The 22,052-nt window shown below is 37.2% G+C and overlaps 1 protein-coding gene across 1 annotated transcript in view; it reads left to right on the top strand.

Moving 5' to 3' along the window:
• The window catches only part of ACADL (acyl-CoA dehydrogenase long chain), a 42,745-nt gene extending 27,050 nt beyond the window's left edge, over nt 1-15,695 (top strand). The window contains exons 9-11 of the mRNA XM_052658290.1: nt 8,122-8,249; nt 10,401-10,487; nt 15,511-15,695. Of these exons, the coding sequence (XP_052514250.1) occupies nt 8,122-8,249; nt 10,401-10,487; nt 15,511-15,604 (309 nt within the window). The 3' untranslated portion in view covers nt 15,605-15,695. The remainder of the gene's footprint in view (nt 1-8,121; nt 8,250-10,400; nt 10,488-15,510) is intronic.
• The last annotated feature ends 6,357 nt before the right edge of the window (nt 15,696-22,052 follow it).

Below are 22,052 nucleotides of genomic sequence, written 5' to 3'. Positions count from 1 at the left end.
GCTACCATAAAGTAATCACACTGCTGTTTCTTTGTTATCAGCACACCAGTCATTTTACCTGTAAATTTCTTTTTCATGTAATCTTTTCATTTTGAGAAACACTGATATGCACTATTTGTTTCACTGAACAAATATGTATTTATTGCCTTCTGAAGGCTGTATGCTCAAATGTAATTTAATAGACATGACTCTGGAAATACTGTAAGCTCCTAGCAACACAAAGAGAGTGATTCTACTTGTTATCACTCTTTCACTTTCCCAGATGTATCCAAAGTGGAATAGTATCATTTACTTCTCAAAGTCAACCATTGCCCCTTTCACATCAAAACTGTTCATGTATGTATATCTATGGCTGATTCATGTTGAGGTCTGACAGAAAAAAACAAAATTCTGTAAAGCAATTATCCTTCAATTAAAAAATAATTTTAAAAATGCTCTTGCCTTTAGCCCTATTCTGGGTACTATAAAAAGTGAATCAAATAGACATATTTTCCATCCCCTTGGAAATCTACACTTCCTGTGTTTATGAATTTCATATTAAACTACAACAAAAATGACAGTAGTATTACCCAGATTGCCCGTAGACTTCAGAATGTTAAATATTAGATCCCCTGGAGAAGGAAATGGTAACCCACTCCAGTATTCTTGCCTGGAAAATCCCATGGACAGAGAAGCCTGGTAGGCTACAGTCCACTGGGTCACAAAGAGTCGGACACGACTGAGCGACTTCACTTTCACTTTCAACCATGAAAAATATAGAAAATTGGTAGAATATTTTCCATTGGGAGAAAAAGATTCTTCTAAAATATTTACTTATTTAATAACATATATGTGCATATGTGTAGATATATATGTATGTATTTTGATAGCAAAAAGATAACAGTCCTTTTCAAAGCAAGTGCCATTTTATTGTTGCCTGCTTTCAATGGTAGTTTACTCAAATTTCACTAGGTGGCAGTACCGTTCTGCTTCTACAGGTATCTACAGCATTGGTAAGAGCAGTATTGTTTTCCAAGTAGATGTGTGGTTCTGAGATTTCTGAGATATTTCTTCTGATCTTGTTTTATATAAATAAGTACCTTTGAATAATATTTTCATACTCAATCTAGATATGTATTCAGAGAAGAATGAATAATATGTGCTTATGGGTGCATGCTGAGTTGCTTCAGTCATGTCTGTTTGCAACTCCGTGGACTGTAGCCCACCAGGCTCCTGTGTCCATGGGATTCTCCAGGCAAGAATACAGGAGTGGGTTGCCATGCCCTTCTCCAGAGGATCATCCCTGCCTGGGGATCGCACCCGTGTCTCTTATGTCTTCTGCATTGGCAGGCAGGTTCTTTACCATTATGGTTCCAATATTAAATTGAAATAGTAGACCTTTGAATGTTGTATGTGGCCAAATGCCACTTTTATGACCATATAAAAATTCAGTTTCCGGATACCTGTTATCCTAGAATTTTGAACGTTTGGGGCCTTTCTGACTACTTGGACACATTTTACAAGATTTATTTTCTTTTTAGACTGGAGATCTACCATACTTAAGTTGCAGTAGTTACAGGATTTTCCTTTTATCCCATCCATAGTCTCCAGAGTTGCTGTCCAGTCTTATGATTATCCATGGAATGGACAATACAATAGTAAAATTCAGATATTAAATAATGTGTGTCATTGATTGATGTTCTCTGTATGCCAGGCACTGTGCTAAATGATTGTCTCTCCTTTTTTCTTAGCAACTGCATATAATAAATATTACATTTATCCTTATTTTATAGAAAAAGATATTGAAGCATGGAGAGGTTTAGTTATATGCTCAAGATTTCATAAGTATTCTAGCCCTGGAACCTACACTCTAGGTTTAGGTTCCAGAGCTAGTTTTACTGCCTCTAGTAAAACTCATTCACTGGTTTTATTACCCCGAAATCCAAAGTAGATAGACTCTTTTTCTTTTCCCACCTCTTTCACCCATGGACAGTGAAGTGAAAAATCAGTGTTCTTTCCTGCTGCTGCTGCTGCTGCTGCTAAGTCACTTCAGTCATGTCCAACTATGCGACCCCATAGACGGCAGCCCACCAGGCTCCACCGTCCCTGGGATTCTCCAGGCAAGAACACTGGAGTGGGTTGCCATTTCCTTCTCCAATGCAAGAAAGTGAAAAGTGAAAGTGAAGTCACTCTGTCGTGTCCGACTCCTCGCGACCCCATGGACTGCAGCCTACCAGGCTCCTCCGTCCATGGGATTTTCCAGGCAAGAGTACTGGAGTGGGTTACCAGTGCCTTCTCCCATTCTTTTCTAACACAAGCTTTAGTTATTTCCTTTGTGGTATATGCTCTTCTAAGAGGACAAAGTATTAGGGGGAAAAATAGGATAGGTAAAAAATAACACTTCTTCCTTACATTTCTCCAAAAAGGGACTATACAGTGCTTAGACCTTGATTGAGTGTGGGATTGTGTGCATGCGTGCCAAGTCACTTAAGTCATGTCTGACTCTTTGTGACCCTGTGGACTGTAGCCTGCCAGTGTCCTCTGTCCATGGGATTCTCCAGGCAAGAATACTGGAGTGGGTTGCCATGCCATCCTCCAGGGGATATTCCTGACCTAGGAATCAAACTCGCATCTCTTAAGTCTCCTGCATGGGCAGGAGGGCTCTTTACCACTGGTGCCACCTGGGAAGCCCAAGTGTGGGGTTAATTAACTGTAAAATCAGATAGTAAGCCTGAATTGTTATAGTTTATCCTTGAGTCACGCTGTTTAAATGAAATACTGGGTTCAGTAACTTCTCCAGAGTGTCTTCCAATTCCATAATTCCGTGTTTTTAAGAACTGTATTATTCAGAACTCAGAAAGAGATGCTATCTGATCCACTTTGCAACTTTAGGGGAAAATGCTAGCTGCAGTATTATCTATGAGTAACTAGTAGTATATGTTAAAAATACTGCTGTGAGCATGCTGATCATTCACCAAAGGCACCTTGCTAATAACACGTGGTACAGTTATTAGCTACCATAATTTCTGAAAGCATGATGCATTGTCTGTAGTGAAGAGCAAAGACCAAGTCTGTTTGGTAACACTCAGCTCAATGCCAAAAATATGTAAATATTTACTCTTTATCCCTGAAGAGTAAATTATGTGCTCTTGCAGGCATTAATTCCTTCAAACCTGTGGACCTGAATGCACTGAAGCAAGAATTTTCTAAATGAGCCCATCCTGATCTGAAATTTAACTTTAGCTTCTGGTAGCTGTTAGCATTTTCATCAAAGCATCTCTCTTATGAGATATTTGGGCTTAGAGATCTTGATTCTGTTGTAAATGGTGCATAAATTCTTAAATCTGGGCTTCCCTGGTGGCTCAGTGGTAAAGAATCTGCCTGCCAGTGCAGGAGACATGGGTTCAATCCCTGATCCAGGAAGATCCCACATGCCTCAAAGCAACTATGCCCTTGCACCACAACTACTGAGCTAGTGCTCTAGAACCTGCAAGCTGCAACTATTGAGTCCATATGCCACAACTAGGAAGCCTCCTTGCCAATAGCCCATGCTCTGCAACAGGAGAAGCCACTGCAACAAGAAGCCCGTACACTGCAGCTAGAGAAAAGCCCAGGCAGCAACAAAGACCCAGCCCAGCCAAAAATGAATAAATAAACAACCATTTTTTAAAAATTCTTAAATGTGCCATCGCATGCTATGGTGGGGGTATGCAAAAGTATATTGAGACTTGTCAGATTCTTCCTTATTTTCCAAAGGAAGTATCATAGGTAGTGTCATTGATCTTCACGAAGACTAAGCTAAAAATCCCATTTCAGGGATTTTCATGGCATATACACTCATCTGTTTTTAATGTGTAGGAGGGTATTGCTCCACTATTTTGTTTCCTATTCCACTTTTAGATTTTTCTGTGAGTAAATTCGGATGTGTGGGGTGGGAGCGGAAAACTTTGTGCTGACTAAAAGGTAGACATTTGGCTTTGTTAAATATAAATGAATAGAAAAGGAGATTGAAAAAGTAAGGGGAAGTCTGAGAAAGGAAGAAAGTTTTGGTGTAACCTGTCACGTTTTGAATTAGAGGCCAATAAAGGTCCATGTTGTCAAAGCTATGGTTTTTCTATTAGTTATGTATGGATGTGATAGTTGGATCATAAAGAAGGCTGAGCACTGAAGAATTAATGCTTTCAAACTGTGGTGCTTAAGAAGACTCTTGAGAGTCCCTTGGACAGCAAGGAGATCAAAGCAGTCAATTCTAAAGGAAATCAACCCTGAATATTCATTGGCAGGACTAACGCTGAAGCTGAAGCTCCAGTACTTTGGCTACCTGATGCGAAGAGCCAGCTCATTGGAAAAGACCCTGAAGCTGGGAAAGATTGAGGGCAGGAAGAGAAGGGGATGACAGAAGTCAGTCCCATTTTCTGTCACTAGACAGGGACGGAGTAAACCCAAGGGAGAAGCAGTCATTTGGGTTCTTCAGCAGCACAGTAGTTATGTTGAGACATGTATGAGGAATCTGTCCTTAAAACGCCTTTAGCTGACATACTGTGAGTTTTGCCTGGTCCTGATTTTCATTATACTCCTTTTCTACTCTTTTCCAAAAACGGAAAGTACTCAAACAGTCTCCACCACAATGATGCTTTGAAGGGTTAGGTTTTACGGTTTGAGATTGTTGCAATGGCAGCAAAGGAGGGTCAGCATCCTCTGCTCCTTGAAGCCTTCCTGGGAGAAGGCTCTCATGGTTTTGAACTAGACATTGTGCCGGTGGGGGGCTTTCCTGGTGGCTCAGAGGGTAAAGTGTCTGCCTGGAATGCAGGAGACCTGGGTTCAATCCCTGGGTCAGGAAGATCCCCTGGAGAAGGAAATGGCAACCCACTCCAGTATTCTTGCCTGGAAAATTCCATGGAGGGAGGAGCCTGGTAGGCTATAGTCCATGGGATCGCAAAGAGTCAGACACGACTGAGCAACTTCACTGGTTCACTGGTTCTGGAGGTGGAGTGAATTTATAATTTCTAGTGTGAGTTTCACTGTGTCATCAACTTAGTGCCACTGTCACTGTCTTCCATGCCTTTTATCAGCCTCAGAGAAGATCTCACTCAGGTTCCAAGCAGAATGATCAAAACTCTGTTTCTATTTGAATTTCCACAGGAACAATAAAATCAGGAATACAAGAAAATTGGATTAAAGTTAGAGCCATCAAGAATAGTTGACGTTGGTCTAGATAGAATGATTAGAATATTAGAAGGATTAGAATGCTGTTAGTTGCCTATGGCCAACAGGAGGAGGTAAATAGGTATGTTGACATTGACAGTTCCAGACCATGCAGTTCAAGTTAAGGATCATGCAAGCTACAGAGAAAGGTAAGAGGGAGAGTGAGGAAAGGTGGCAGAGGTTGGGAAGGTACTGGACTTTGATGTCTCGAGTGTTCTGATTCTATTACTCTTCTATTGCATTCTGCAGATATAGATTAAATATTTTGCAGTATGGATGGAGGCTTGTAACATTGTACAGGAGGCGGTGACTAAAATCATCCCAAAGAAATAGAAATGCAATAAGACAAAATGGTTGTCTGAGGAAGCCTTACAAATAGCTGAGAAAAGAAGAGAAGCTAAAGGCAAAGGAGAAAGGGAAAGATACAGCCATCTGAATGCATAGTTCCAAAAAATAACAAGGAGAGATAAGAAAGCCTGTTTAAGTGAACAATGCAGAGAAATAGAGGAAAACAATAGAATGGGAAAGACTAGAGATCTCTTTAAGAAAGTTAGAGATACAAAGGAAATATTTCATGCAAAGATGGGCACAGTAAAGGATGGAAAAGGTAAGAACCTAACAGAAGCAGAAGAGATTAAGAAGAGGTGGCAAGAAGATACAGAAGACCTGTACAAAAGAGGTCTTAATGACCTGGATAACCACGATGGTGTGGCCACTCACCTAGAGGCAGACATCCTGGAGTGTGAGGTCAAGTGGGACTTAGGAAACATTACTATGAACAAAGCTAGTGGAGGTGATAGAATTCCAGCTGAGCTACTTCAAAACCTGAAAGATGATGTTGAAGTGCTGCACTCAGTATGCCAGCAAATTTACAAAAGTCAACAGTGGCCACAGGACTGGAAAAGTTCAGTTTTCATTCCAATCCCAAAGAAGGGCATTGCCAAAGAATGTTCAAACTACTGCATGTATGCAGTGGCATGTAAAACACTCATTTTACATGCTAGCAGGGCTTCCGTGGTGGCTCAGCGGTAAAGATTTGCCTGTAATTCAGAACATGCGGGTTTGATCCTTGGGTTGCGATGATCCCCTGGACAAGGACATGGCAACCCCCTCCAGTATTCTTGCCTGGAGAATCCATGGACAGAGGAGCTTGGTGGGCAACACAGTTCATAGGGTCACACAGAGTCGAACACAACTGAAGCAGCTTAGCAGGCATGCATGCACATGCTATCAAGTAATGCTCAAATCCTTCAAACTAGACTTCAGCAGTACATGAACCAAGAACTAACAGATGTACAAGATGGATTTAGAAAAAACAGAGGAATTAGAGATCAATTTGTCAGCATCCATTGGATCATAGAAAAAGCAAAGGAATTCTGTTTCATTGACTACACTAAAGCCTTTGACTGTGGATTACAACAAACTGGAAAATTCTGAAAGAGATGGGAATACTAGACCACCTTACCTGCTTCCTGAGAAACCTATTTGCAGATCGAGAGGCAACAGTTAGAACTGGACATGGAACAACAGATTGGTTCTAAATTGGGAAAGGAGTACATCGAGGCCATATATTGTCACCTGCTTATTTAACTTATATGCAGAGTACATCATGTGAAAAGCCAGGCTGGATGCCACCTTCCAATGCAGGGAATGCAGGTTCGATCCCTGGTTGGGGAACTAAGATCCCACATGTTGGTGTGCTGCAACTACAGAGCCCCTGTACCACAGTGAAGATCCTGCATGCTGCGACTAAGACACGACACAGCCAAAAATAAATAAATAAAAAATTATGTAAAGAACAACCTATGGTTTTTCCATTAGTCATATACAGATGTGAGAGTTGAACCATTAAGACAGTGAGTGCTGAAGAACTGATGCTTTTGAACTGTGGTGCTGGAGAAGATTCTTAAGAGTCCCTTGGACAGCAAGATCAACCAGTCAATCCTAAAGGAAATCAACCCTAAATATTCACTGGAAGGAATGATGCTGAAGCTCCAGTACTTTGGCCACCTGATGTGAAGAACTGACTCATTGGAAAAGACCCTGATGCTGGGAAAGATTGAAGGCAGGAGAAAGTAGCGGCAGAGGATCAGATGGTTGGATGGCATCACCAACTCAATGGACATGAGTTTGAGCAAACTCCAGGAGTAGTGAAAGACAGGGAAGCCTGGCGTGCTGCAGTCCATGGGGTCTCAAAGAGTTGGATACAACTGAGTGACTGAACAACAAGTATAAATATATATTTTTTAATGCAGTTTTTAAATTTTATTTATTTATTTGTTAAAATTTTTTGGCTTTGCTGTGTTGCCGCATGGGCTTTTCTCTAGTTGTGGTAAGCAGGGGTGGTGACACATGGGCTTAGTTGTCCCAAGGCACGCGGGATCTCTCTGGGTCAGGGACCGAACCCATGTCTCCTGCATTGGCAGGTGGATTCTTTACCACTTAGCCACCAGGGAAGCCCTTAATGTCTAATAATATTTTGATATTGTCCTTCTAGCTTGTTTCTTTATTCCAATACAGAGAAACAGGAAATGTGCATACTTGATTTCATTAATAATTCTTCATGGGTTTAGATTCCAGAGGAAAACAGATATTTTCAACAGCTGTACCTGAAGGACTTTACCACACAATGGTGCTCACCCATTAGTCATGCTGTTCTTCCAAAAGTTCCCTAAGTCTAAATTTTTTAACCTAAAATATGAGATGTTATTTTGTATTTATTGACCTTTGCATCTTGTCTTTTGGTACGTTTTCTTAGTAATGAAATATAACATTAACTATGTAGTTAATATGCATCTTTTTTGAAGGGAAAAAAAACTAACTCCACATCTGTTTTGCTCTAAAGATCTTTCATTATATAATTTTTATATGCTAAGTGACTCAAAATATGCTCTTCTCCTTCACTCATCTTTTCCTTTCATTTCCTTTAAACTGAAGACGGTACAGCATAAGCTCGCAGAATTAAAAACATCCATATGTGTAACCAGAGCTTTTGTGGACAGCTGTCTCCAGCTGCACAGAGTGAAACGTCTGGACCTTGCCACTGCTGCCATGGCGAAATACTGGTATGCATGCTACGGTAATTAAAATGTGGTGTTTGCACAGACTGTTATGGAATTCTTCCAAAGTGAAACTCACAGCCTTGAAGGTCTTAAAGGAAGAATGCTGAGTAAATGAAAACTAGCAGTAAGGACCAATTTTTTTTTTACATGCTGAATGTTCCCATTAAACTTATTTATAATGTGCTAAAACTTACCCGTTACTTTTTAACTTTTAGCTTACCCTCGAAAAGCAAATATTAAATATGATGACTAATTCGTTGTTTCAAGTAGTAGTTGATTTTCAAATTAGCTGAAGAGTGGCAGTAGAGTAAGATAACAAAAGAACAGTAATACCTCAAGTCCTGAGATAGAGCTGCAATTCTGTCATTACATAACTGCAATTAAATTTAATTATTTCTGGGCCAACATTTTGATATCTGTGAAATGAGTAGATCGGGCAAGATTTTTCTGTTTAAAAGGTTTTCTAGACCTCAGAAAAAATTTCTGAAGTTTTGACTGTCCAATCAAAAGTTGTACATGCTCTATTAAGCAAAAGGAAAAAAAAATGTTCTGTAAGACAACTTTCAGGGACTTCCCTGGCCATCCAGTGGCTAAGACTCTGGGTTTCCATTGCAGGGGTCTCAGGTTTGATCCCTGGCTGGAGAACTAAGATCCTGCATACCTTATGGTATGGCCAAAACCGCAAACCAAAACAAAAAAATTTTTCATTTTCATTAAACATGATTAGCAATGTTATTAAAGATGAGTTAATTGAAAAAAGACCCCCCCCATTGGCCTTTTGTGTATTTTAAGATGCAAGAACATAGTTTAAATCAGATTCTGAAAGTGGGTTTTGTCTCCTCTTTTAAAAACAAACATTCTCACATCTCATTAGCCCAAAAATAACCTGGAAAAAATTCCTGTTGTTATTCATTAACTTGTGTTCACTTCAGTGAGAAGTAGAATGAGGAAATATGCAGAATAGTGGTTTATGTAATGACTCCAAAATAATAAACTTGCCAGGTTGAAAAGTCATGTGGAATTACTAGAAATTAACATTTTGGGGGGAGATACTTTACATTTACAGCAAGTTTTTTAACTAGTAGAAAATAGTTTAAAAATTTTTAGATATTTTTGGAAAAAGACATTTGGATAGCTGGTGGCCTTATTGTTCATTGAAAACACCAGGTTTATAGACATACTGGTATTTCATATTGGAGAAGAGGAAGCAACTACTTGTAACCCAGCAAATATTTCACTAACAAACTTGTAAAAGACAAAAATGTGTAGAATTCCAAATATCACTGCCCCCTGAATCTTGTCTGTTAATCATTATATTGTTACTGTATTTCTCAGGAACATCTTGACCTGTCCTATGGCTTGAGTTAAAAATTATTTTTTATAGGAAAATGGGTCTATGCTTACCTTTGTTTTATATTTCCCACTGTTGAAAGTGAGTTGAAAAGATTTTGAACTAACCAGTTATTTTATGGATTTTAACAGTAGTTAAAATTGTGATTAGATCAGAAAAGTATATTTTTCAAGTACCTCATATTAATATATATACACTTCAGGAATAATGATTCCCCAATAATCTTTAATAAGTGTCCTAGATGATAGTATGTGCTTTGATAGAGGTCTATCCTCTTAGGTTTTCACTTTTACTTTTAGTTTATTTCTGAAAACCCTAAAACATATTTTTTACAGCTAAAAATTCAGAATTGCAGCCTTTGCATAGGAAGTGACATATTTGAAGAAAACAAACACATATTACACAAGGCAAAAGAAAATAGATGACTATGTAATTTTTCTGCTAACATATCACACAGAGAATCTGAATAATTTAGACCAGATTCAAGTTTTTACTATATTCTTTTTAGGCTTCAAGTACCCAACACCTAATAAATAGTCTAAATTTTCTACATTTTGTTTCTAGACTTAACAAAAACCCAGCCAGAAATATAGTTGATGAAGAAAGTATTCATTATGTGAAAATATTCTTGAGATTTATTTCACATATAATTTATATCAATCTTCTCTGGTTGACTGATATGCCTATTTTTAATTGTTTGATAAATGTATGCATTTAAACAGTCATTTGTTTTCTGGTTGTAAAGCATCTCATGAAAATTAATTTCAAATGTTCCTTTTCTGCTTTTTATTTTGGACATCTAGGGCATCTGATTTGCAAAACAGAGTAGCTTATGACTGTTTGCAGCTGCATGGAGGTTGGGGATACATGTGGGAGTATCCCATTGCAAAGTAAGTAGGCCTGTTGTGTTATGCTTTTCTGGATAGTGTGAAGAAAAAGGAAAACTTCTTTACCTGTTCTTTGTACACTGAGTATAGAGGGAAAGGAGGTGCAAAATCTTTGCATTTTTCAACTGCCTATGGAGTGTGTTCAGGTAGCTAGAAACAACTTCATGTTGTCAACTTACCACTAGGATTTAATCATTTTTTTAAAAAGTGAATATATACTTTAGTATACAAGATATTAAATATAAATAAATATATAATATACTAAAGCTTTATTTGAATCATTATTCAGAAGAAGTAGTATCACTTTTATAGTTGAATAGTATTTTACTATAATTGGTTATGTTTAGTTATTCAGATTTTTTTTTCTAGTGTTTTACTGTGACAAACAATGCTTCAATAAACACTTTCATACGTTTATCTTCAGTACATGTGTTTTTTATCATAACAGGACAAAGTCCCAAAAGTAGTACTGGTAGTTCAAAAGTATGCATATTTTACATTTTAATGCATTTCAAGATCATTTCCTCCAGTTTGAAGCAACTCATACTTAAATGAACAGAGACTGAAGATGACTTATCTTCTTAAGTTATGTGCTTAGTCGTTTAGTTGTGTTTGACTCTTTGCGACCCGATGGATTATATAGCCTGCCAGGCTCTTCTGTCAATGGGATTCTCTAGGCAAGAATACTGGAGTGGGTAGCCATTCCCTTCTCCAGGGGATCTTTCTGACCCAAGGGATTGAACCCAAGTCTCCTGCATTTCAGGCTTATTCTTCACTGTCTGAGTTACCAGGGAAGCCCTTAATTTGCACTGACTATCAATTATTTTGTTTTATTTTATTTTACTGTTGTTAAGAGCACTTAACATGAGATCCACCCTCTTCACAGAATTTTAAGTGGGCCATAGAGTATTGTTAACTCTAGGCACAGTGATGTACAGCAGATCTCTGGAACTTATTCATCTTGCTTGACTGAAACTTTATGCCCATTGGTTAGTAACCTCCCGTTTCTCCTTCTCCTTAGTGCCTGGCAGCCACCATTCCTTTTTGAGGCTATGAATTTGACTACCTTAGATACCTCATATAGGTGGGATCATACGGTATTTGTCTTTCTGTGACTGGCTTATTTCACTTAGCAGAATGTCCTCAAGGCTCATCCAGGTGGTGACATACTGCAGAATTTCCTTCTGCTTACAATTGAATAGTATTCCATTGTATACTACAGTTTCTTTATCCATTCTTCTGTCCATGGACGTACAGGTTGTTTCCACATCTTGGCTATTGTGAGTAATACCGCATTAAACAAGTGAGTGCTAGCATCACTTGGAGGTCTTGATTTCAATTCTTTTGTATAAATATCTAGAAGTGGGATTTCTGGATCATAAGGTAGTTTTATTTAAATTTTTGAAGAACGTCTGTACTGTTTTCCATAGCAGCTGCTGTGCACCACTTTGCATTCTCTCTAACAGCAGTGTGCCAGTTTGCAATTTCTTCATGTCCTCGACAACATTTGTCTTTTGGCCTTTTAGCTAATAGACAGATGTGAGATGATATTTCATTGTGGTTGATTTACATTTTCCCTGGTGATTAGTGATACAGTATTTTTTCATATACCTTTTGGTCATTTGTATGTCTTTGAAAATATCACTTTTTTAAAAATAAAAAAATACACATTACAGAAAAATTAACCTACATATGAAGTCAATAAAAAATCTGAAATTTTTTATTGTTTATTTAGCTCTAAAAACAAATCAAAGTGTTATTTTTTTCTAAGTAGAATTTGTATTTCCTTCAAATTAGAATAAATACAGCCTTTTTATTGTATTACACATGAATATTCTTGTTACCATTTCGAAGCAGTTCCAGTTTGTCAATAGGCAGCATCCTCTTCTATATTTCTCCCTCCATCTCCATAGTTTCTTCTTTCCCTATTCTTGTAGTCTTTGCCTTAGTAATCCCTCCATGGCATTTCTCCTTATCATTATAGAAAATATATGTTTCCTCTTATTTGGCAATATTTTCAGCTTATATAATTTTCCCAAGGAAGTTTTTTTGCTATATAGAGAGAAGTCCAATTTAGTTTTGAATCTGAGAATGAGAATGCTGTGAGCTTCTAAAAGCTTCTTATAATATTAATCTAAATACAGAATATCTAAAAGGGAAACAGTATTAAATTAGTATTCAAACTTACTTTCAAATTTATCATTTTGGCAAGTATAACTGAAGACATTTTATTTGCTCATAGTCCTTAATAAGTAAAAAAACATTGTATTCAAGTTATATTAAGAGCAGAAGCTCCAGCATAGATGTAATTTACTAATTTCCTGTAGCTACTGGGTAGCTCAGAAAGCTTTAATTACAGGGTATATATAATTTATAACTTTCTATAAAAACTCAACAAGTAGGGTATTTTCCTTCCTTTAGAATGTAGGCATGAAGTAACTAACTTATTTCCTTTTCTTTATCAATTCTTGGACTTGGGTTTTGGTATATCCTTTCAGAACTACTTTCAAACAGGCCTTAAACAAAAGCAAATTTTTTTTTTTAATCTTTGAATAGTCATGAAGTCAGAAGTTAACTGAGTTATGCTAGCACAAATTAAAACATTGCTGGAATTTTTCTTATGCTTTAGTCACAATAATAACTCATCTTATTTATAATATTCACAGTGCTTAAGAAAGTAAAATAATAATGGGTATTTATATTTTTCTGCTTAACTGTGCTATTATAACTGCTTTTGGGAATGTAGACAATGTCGTGGTTCAATGTTTGTCTAGTTTAGTTCTGTTCCTAAGAATGGCATTTAGGTGAAGAAGAGTCAGCCATCTGCATGGTCCAGGATTAAAGTATAGCATAAATCTTGGTCTGTTTTCTCAGAGGCAATTCCATCAGATCAGTAGCAAGCAAAAATGGTAACTTGATGACTTATTTGAAATTTCTGGTTTCAATTTGAGAGACATACTTCCTTTCAGGAGTAACAATCCCCTTCTTGGCCAGGTTCTCAGTTTGAAGACTGTATGAACTTTTAAACTAGACTACTTTTTTCTCTCCAAAGACAAAGGGAAAGAACTTTTCATAAGATGACAAGAGAGACTAGTGGATAATATCAAAAAAGCTAATCAGATACATTAGGCATTTTGTGAATGAAGTATACATATTTTGATATGATAGAAAAAAAAATCATTATAGTTGTGTTTTCTATACGTTAAGGTTAAACTGTATTATTTGTGTGTTTGTAAACTCTGAGAGTTGGTGATGGACAGGGAGGCCTGGCATGCTGTGGTCCATGGGGTTGCAAAGAGTCAGACATGACTGAGTGACTGAACTGAACTTATGCCTGTTCATGTTGCTGAGTCTTGGTTTCACAGATCAGGGAGATACTTTTTTGTTTTATTTATTTTTTTCCTGTTTGTAGAAAAATAAGTGGTTTTAAGTGTGAGTCTTACTTCAGTCTTACTCATTTACCTTGGGGCTATGAGAACAGATGCTTAAGTTTTGCCATTTCAAGACCTGTTTGCTGGGAAGAACAGTGTGAGATAAAGAGCTTCATCCCTGTGTGGTTAAACATTCCTTCTGCTGCCATTCTGTGAATTTTAGTTGATGACTGAATTTAATTAATAACTTATAAAAGGCCTACTGGTCTCTGTCAATTACCTACTCCATTGGAACTTCTTTAATGTGAAAATAATGTGCCCAGCTCGGTCCAAAAGGTCCAAAAGTATTGAAATTGCTGAAGTAGGCTGAAGTGCCAGATAGGTTCTCTAAATGAAAGTTCTGGATTTTGTGGGCAACAATGGAATCTGTCTGAAAGAAAAAATATATTTGAAAACACAAATGTCTCTAGATTTCAAGTTTCATCAAAAAGTAGGTATTGAGACTCTAAAATTCCTTTGTAATACAGTAAATCAAATCAATAAATACTGAGTGCTCAAGTAAGGTACCATTGCAAGGTACCATGATGAACCAGGACGAGGAAAAGTTCAGAATTGATCTTGTTCCCAGAGAGCCAGCACATTTAATTTGTCTCAAATTAAATAAATAAATAAATAAACAGTTTAAGGCTTAGGAAAAAAAATGCCTTTAAATTTGGCTACTAGAAAACTTCAAAGCTCAATAACTAATCTTCCATTTCTGGACCAATGAAAATATTGATACAATTAAAAAGATATTTGCCAAAGTGGCAAGATACCTACCTTTTCATTCCAGGTTGCCAATGATCTATTATGTGACCATCAAATAGCAACCATTAATTAGTATATGTATGAACTTTTCAGCACCTCAGTTCCTTTACCTGCAAAATTAGTAATATTTACCCTCCTTAATTCCAGAGCTGAGAGGATAAAATGAGAAAAGATAAAAACAACTATATAGTGTTATGTTTGCTGTCATCACTATCAAAAGTTAACTCTTTTTTTATGGCAGTGTGCTTAGTCACTCGGTATTTTTAACTCATACATTACTGGGGTGATTATTAATCATTTCCAAAAAGTAAGTTACGTGTTAACTTTGTGAAGTAATAATTTTCTGAAGCATCAATTTATACTGCTGATGGCAGCAGTATTGGTGAGACTCTAAAGGATGTTAGGAAATATGTATTTTTCTCTTTTTTTTAAAATAAAACCAGTAGATTTCAACTTTGGGGGGAAAACATTAAAGGTAACAAGCTATTAATACATTGCATTCATTTCTAAATTTAAAATAGCACTTTTTAGGATCTTACTATATGTGCTGAATTTTACAAAATTAAAAGAAACATACTTAGAAATGTTATTTTGAATTTGTACTCTCTTCAAGCAAACTAAAACAAATCTATGCAAATGATCAATGTCAGAATAGAATTTCATAATCATACCAATCTAGGGTGAATGGCCTTTTTTTTTACTGAAAAAAAGTAATTTATGAAGAACTTTTATTGTTTGAATTTCATTAAATGAACACTGTAAAGTAATTAATAGTTACCTGGTGAGACAAAATTTATAATTTCTAATATCCTTTGTTTATTCCTTTAATCATCTTCTTATTTATCCAGAGCTTATGTGGATGCCCGTGTCCAGGCAATCTATGGTGGTACCAATGAAATAATGAAGGAGCTGATTGCAAGAGAGATCATCCGTGACCAGTAGGCATCTGCCCACATCCCGGAATCCTATTACAGCTAATCTGGTTTTAAATCTACTCAAGATAAAATACAACACAGAAAGGGAGGGAACACTAACCAAGTTTTTATCTGTTCTCTCTATAGAGAAAGAAATCAAATGCTAATATAAGATTAACATAGTCAAGGGGAGAAATCTTTGAATCCAAAGATCATAAAGTTTCCCAATATAAGTTTTAAACTGTTAATTTTTTGCATAGCTAAATGGCAGAGATTCTCTGATTCTAGAAGCCTTAATGTTTCATTTATCTCTAAAATTCTAAAAGAGTATAAATGCTTTCAGTTCAGTTCAGTTGCTCAGTCATGTCCAACTCTTTGTGACCCCATGAATCGCAGCATGCCAGGCCTCCCTGTCCATCACCAACTCCTGGAGTTCACTCAGACTCAAACGTCCATCGAGTCAGTATAAATGCTTAGGTTTTTAAAATTGAGGCAGAAGTAATTTTTTATTATACTATTAAATTTTTTACAGTACATTGATTTTGAAAACGAAGAATAAATATAATTGACAATGCAAAATAAGTTCCAAATTCCCCAGAACAGTGGTTTCAACCACCCTACCCCTAAACCTGTTTTTAAGTAATGAAGCACTTTCTTCAGTCCAAAGCTTATGCCAAGTCCATGTGAAATCTTGATGTGTGAAGCGCTGCTTAGGTTGAAGCAGGAAGCCTCCTACCTTAGGGCCTTAAAACCACTAGGACTCAGCTAAGCAAATCCCCACAAGAGAATTCCACTGGTTCCTTAAACCACTGACACCTGGGCTTTCAAGGGACTTCCATCCCAGTTTAATTGCTAGGAGAGCACACCATTATCCTTAATAGTTTCAAGATATTGGTATATTTTATAGGTACCAAAACAGTGACTTTTATTTGCGAGCAGTATAATTTTTTAATTTAACAGATTTATACTTTGTGTTGTCATCTATAAGCCAGGCTGTTAAATTGATGAAAACTATGATTTAAAAAATTGGCAAGATCCATAAGTGAATAAACAAGTTGTAATAAGGTAAGAAGTAAATAAACAATAATTTCAAATCATGATAAAGGAAATGAAGTATTTTAAATAGGAAAAAGAAATGACATTTAATTTAATTATTACCAAAAAATAGGCCATTAATTTGTAAACTGCCAGCATCATTTTAGTACTTGTTTTCATTTGCATGTATCGGTGAGACAGAGAATAAAGTAGTTTTTAAATGGAAATAAATAGATGTATTCTTGTTCAACTTAGATAACCTCGATATTTTATTTGGTGTTGTGGGTATTAAACATTGTTTTTTGATGCAGTCATTACAACTGGGTAGAGCAGAGAGAAAAGAGAATACTTTTATACCATTCTCTCCTAGTGTCTTACATAACTTTGATTTGCTCTTGGGTAGAACTTTGTATGATTGTCGACTTGAGTTCTTGCTCAGTAGATCTACAAAATGGGTGAAAATAAATTCTTATTAGGTATTACTGTATTTGTTGTTTTTACCTCACACGAACTGCCAGGAAACGATAGAGAATTAGATCAAACACCCCAGCCCAGCCCCAGCTCCCTTCCCAATCTTAAAGAAAACTAGATTTTAGGAATTAAACATCTGTAGGATAAACAGTAAAGTAACCTAACAGGAAATGCCTACTATGTAGAGCTGGACAAACCTAGATTTGAATGATGACTGTTACCATTTAGCAGCTATTGGACCTTGGGCAAATTCTGAGTCAGGATTCTTTCAGGTACAAATGACAAGGAAATCCAATTCAGACTATCCTAAGCAAAAACTTGTGCTGGCTAAAATGAATTGTAGAGTAGTTCATATAATCTAAGGAACTGTAGGAACTTAAGGGCCTGATTCTGGAGTTTAGAACTGCCAGAACTTAGACTGTATCTGTTTATCTTTACGTTTCTTTACAAATTGGCCCAGTGGACACTGCAGAGAAATTTCATTACAGGGCCTGTAAAAATAACCTTGGGCTGCTCCTAGCCTACAAAGCTCAGCACAATGTCATTATAAAGTAGGGGGAAAGGTGTACTGTGTTTGACACTCATCAAGAACACAGACCAGGAGAAGCCATTCCTGACACAGAGAGTCAGTTCAGTTCAGTTCAAAAAAGGTCCCATGCACGCACTGCTGCATCCCAGGAGCAGGTTCTTGTAATTTGTATTTATCAGAAGGTAAAAGGATTGTTAAGGTAGGATATTCCCTAGAATGATCCCTGAAATCTGTTTTTCTATTTCTGCAAATTCAGTCTTCTTTTTGCACTCCCTCCAAAGAAGCAAGTGTTATATCATGAACTTAAACCATAAAGCAAAACAGGGAGCTCAGAGTGTGTGCCTTAGCTTTTTATTTAGTTTTCATTTCTTCAATAGCTAATCTTTGTATTTTGCTTGTGTGGCTGTAATTGTTGTCCCCCAGGGAAAGAAATTTAGCATCTGTATCTCACGCAGTGCTAAGTGCTCAAGAAATGATAAATAATAATAATACTCAAAAGAACAGACTGGACTGACACAGCAGGAAGGCCACACTGTGTAAATAGTTAATGAGAATGAAAAAGCCTAGGTAATTTTGGGTTTTGGCTCAGATTTTTAAAATCATAATTATTGCCCTAAAATTATTTTTGCCCTTTGTTTCTTTAATGGTGTCCTTGAAAATGACACTATATAAAACAAGCTGTTTTGATTTGCTGTTTTAAAAATCTAACAGCAAATCTTTACTAATCTAGTAATTTTAGTAGTTTATTGCTCATAGTATAAGATTTCTAGGAGGCTGCTTTTTTCATATGTCAGTATTATTTTTGGCACACACAGCATTTATTTATTTGAAGTCATTGGAAAGATTTGACATTGAGGTGGAAGTCAACTGTAGGCCGATCTGTCTTATGCTGTATAATAAATGTTGAAAAGGAGTTCTCCTTTCAAATATCCTTTTTTGAAATCTCATTATCATGACAAATTTTAAGAAAAATTACATAAAAATTCAAGCACACTCAAAAAATAAAGTAGTGTAATGAGCCTCTAGCTTCAACATTTGCCAATGTATCACCCCTCCATTTTTTCAGTAATTTTAAAGTAAATCCTAGACATAATCTTATTTCACATACATATATACTTCAGAATGTGTGTCTAACTGATTAAGTTTTTTAAATATATAACCACAAGGCCATGATCATAATTTAAAAATTTTTAAATATAGTTACAGATTAACAGTAAATTGTTCTGAGTTATATCAAGAATGCCCTTTGTAGTTGGTTTGTTCAAATCAGGATCCAAGCAAGGTCCACAGATTGCATTTTTGGTTTTGTCTTCTACATCTCTCACTTTCTGTCTCTTTCATGGTTTGGGTGAGCAGGGGTGTGGTTTGCTGTGCAACATGTGGGATCCTGTTTCCCTGACCAGTAATTGAACTGTGCCCCCTGTGGTGGAAGTTTACAGTCTTCACCACTGGCCTGCCAGGAAAGTCCCAAATACTAAGCACTAGTCTTTTTCTTTTTCTTTTTCTTTTTTTAACTTTTAAATTTTATTTATTTTTGGCCACACCACGTGCCTTGTTGGATTTCCATTCCCTGACCAGGGACTGAAATTGGGCCACGGCCGTGAAAGCCTGGAATCCTAAACCATTAGATCACCAGGGAACTCCCTCTTTTATAACAGTCCTCCCTTCTCTCTTTTTCATTCTTCCTTTTTACAGTTTATTTTTTAATTAATATATAGCAAATTTGCTTGTTTTGGTATACATAGATATGATAAAATTGTCTTTTTTTGGTACTCTAAGTTTTAGCATGTATATAGATTTGTGCAACCACCACCATAATCAGGATACAGAACAGTTCTATTATACAGATACAGAACAGTTCTATTATACCAAAAAAAAACTACCTCTGTCCCATTATAGTCACATCATTTCTGCACTTTTAACCCCTGGTATACATGCTTGCATGTTCAGTCTCTCAGTCTTGTCTGACTCTTTGCAAACCTTGGACTGTGGCCTGCCAGGCTCTTCTGTCCTCTTGCCATTCTGGCAAAAATACTGGAGTGGGTTGCAGTTTCCTCCTCCAGGAGATCTTCCTGACCCAGGAATCAAATCCACATCTCCTGTGACTCTGGCATTGGCAGGCAGATTCTTTACCACTGAGCCACAGGAAAGACCTCTAACCCCTGACAACCATTGATATATTCATTCCTTTATTATATTTTTGTCATTCTGGGACTCATATAAATGGAATCACGTAATATGTAACTTTTTAAGAATATTTTGTCTTAGCAAAATGCATTTATGTTTCATTCATGTTGTGTGAATTAATAGCTCATTCCTTTTTCAGTGCTAAATAGTAGTGCACTGTATGGATATACCACAGCTTATGTATTCATTCATTTTGATTGCTGAGGAATTTTGGGGTCACAGAAGTAAATGTATGTTTAACTTTATATGAAATTGTAGAGTTATTTTCCCAGAATTCTTGTGTGACTTTGCCTTCCATATATCTTCTTTGGTGAATTGTTCAGATCTTTTGCCCATTTTTAGTTGGGTTGTTTGTTAACATCAAGCTTCAAGAGTTCTTTATATGTTCTAATAGAGTACATCATGAGAAATGCTGGGCTGGAGGAAGCACAAGCTGGAATCAAGATTGCCAGGAGAAATATCAATAACCTCAGATATGCAGATGACACCACCCTTATGGCAAAAAGTGAAGAAGAACTAAAGAGCTTCTTGATGAAAGTGAAAGAGGAGAGTGAAAAAGTTGGCTTAAAGCTCAGCATTCAGAAACCTAAGATCATGGCATCCAGTCTCATCACTTCATGGCAAAGAGATGGGGAAACAGTGGAAACAGTGGCTGACTTTATTTTTCTGGGCTCCAAAATCACTGCAGATGGTGACTGCAGCCATGAAATTAAAAGACACTTACTCCTTGGAAGGAAAGTTATGACTAACCTAGATAGCATATTGAAAAGCAGAGATATTACTTTGTCAACAAAGGTCCGTCTAGTCAAGGCTATGGTTTTTCCAGTGGTCATGTATGGATGTGACAGTTGGACTGTGAAGAAAGCTGAGCACCGAAGAATTGATGCTTTTGAACTGTGGTGTTGGAGAAGACTCTTGAGAGTCCCTTGGACTGCAAGAAGATCCAACCAGTCCATAGTACAGGAGATCAGTCATGGATGTTCATTGGAAAGAATGATGTTGAAGCTGAAACTCCAATACTTTGGCCACCTCATGTGAAGAACTAACTCATTTGAAAAGACCCTGATGATGGGAAAGATTGAGGGCAGGAGAAAACGGGGATGACAGAGGATGAGATGGTTGGATGGCATCACCAACTCAGTGGACATGGGTTTGGGTGAACTCCGGAAATTGGTGATGGACAGGAAGGCCTGGCGTACTACGGTTCATGGGGTCGCAAAGAGTCGGACATGACTGAGCGACTGAACTGAACTGAACTGAATACTGTCAGGCACCAGGCAAATTCAGGCTGACAGATTCAGCCAGTAAAGAAACAATGAGCCCTTTACATACTCAGTTTTTTGCTTACATAGAGAATGCAAAAATAAATAGCCAAAGGTGCCAGCCCCCTGTGGCCTTTGCACACGATGACACAAACAGAAAGAGGCCAGATGACTGCAGTGAGAAGGATGGGACGCTCCTGTAGAGGATTCCATTCCAGCATGCTGCTAATCAAGTTTACAGCTGCAGGTGTGCTTTATGGATGGTGAGGCAGACAGCCTCAGACTCCACCAAAATCTGGAAACAGTGAGACCTGGCCCATGACAGGCCCCCTCACTTGGAGAGCAAGTGAGAAACAACATTGTAGCAGCACATCCGGTGTCTCCCGTGCTCTCCTGTACCAGGAGGTTCACAAGGCCTTATGGCATTCTGTCACAGCTCAGCTGCTGTCCAAGCATTGCCTCTGTGGTCTGTGTGGAAACATGTAAGGTTGTCAGGCTCTGGCTGTACTCCTAGAGATGCAAGTCCTTTCCCAGATATGTGATTTGTAAATATTCTCTCCCTGTCTGTAGCTAGTTCCTTCACTCTTGTAATAGTGGGTTTCATAGAGCAAAAGTTTTTAATTTTGATGAATTCTGATGTATCAGTTTTTTTCTTTTCTAGATTACACATTTAGTATACCTAAGAACTCTGCTCAAACTCAAGTCATAAAGTTTTTTTCCTGTTTTCTATTAGGAATCTTATACTTTATGTTGTTCACTTAGATCTATGTTCAATTCAGTAATGTTTTTAGGGGTGAGATGTCAAGGTACATTTTTAGTTTTTGTATATAGATGTATAGGTGACTAAAACTAGCCCATGAGGATGAATTTCAGCAGCTAGTTTTAGTCACATGCCTACCTCTGAACCAATGATTGTGCCAAAGGAAATGGACTGCCTTACTTGGCTTAAACAAACTGGAGCCTACTTTGGGACATGGAAATAGAAGCAGATT

This window comes from Budorcas taxicolor, chromosome 2 (genome assembly GCF_023091745.1).
Source record: "Budorcas taxicolor isolate Tak-1 chromosome 2, Takin1.1, whole genome shotgun sequence".
Taxonomy (NCBI): domain Eukaryota; kingdom Metazoa; phylum Chordata; class Mammalia; order Artiodactyla; family Bovidae; genus Budorcas; species Budorcas taxicolor.
Note: the sequence above shows the minus strand (reverse complement) of the source record. Positions and strands in the feature narration are given on the sequence as shown.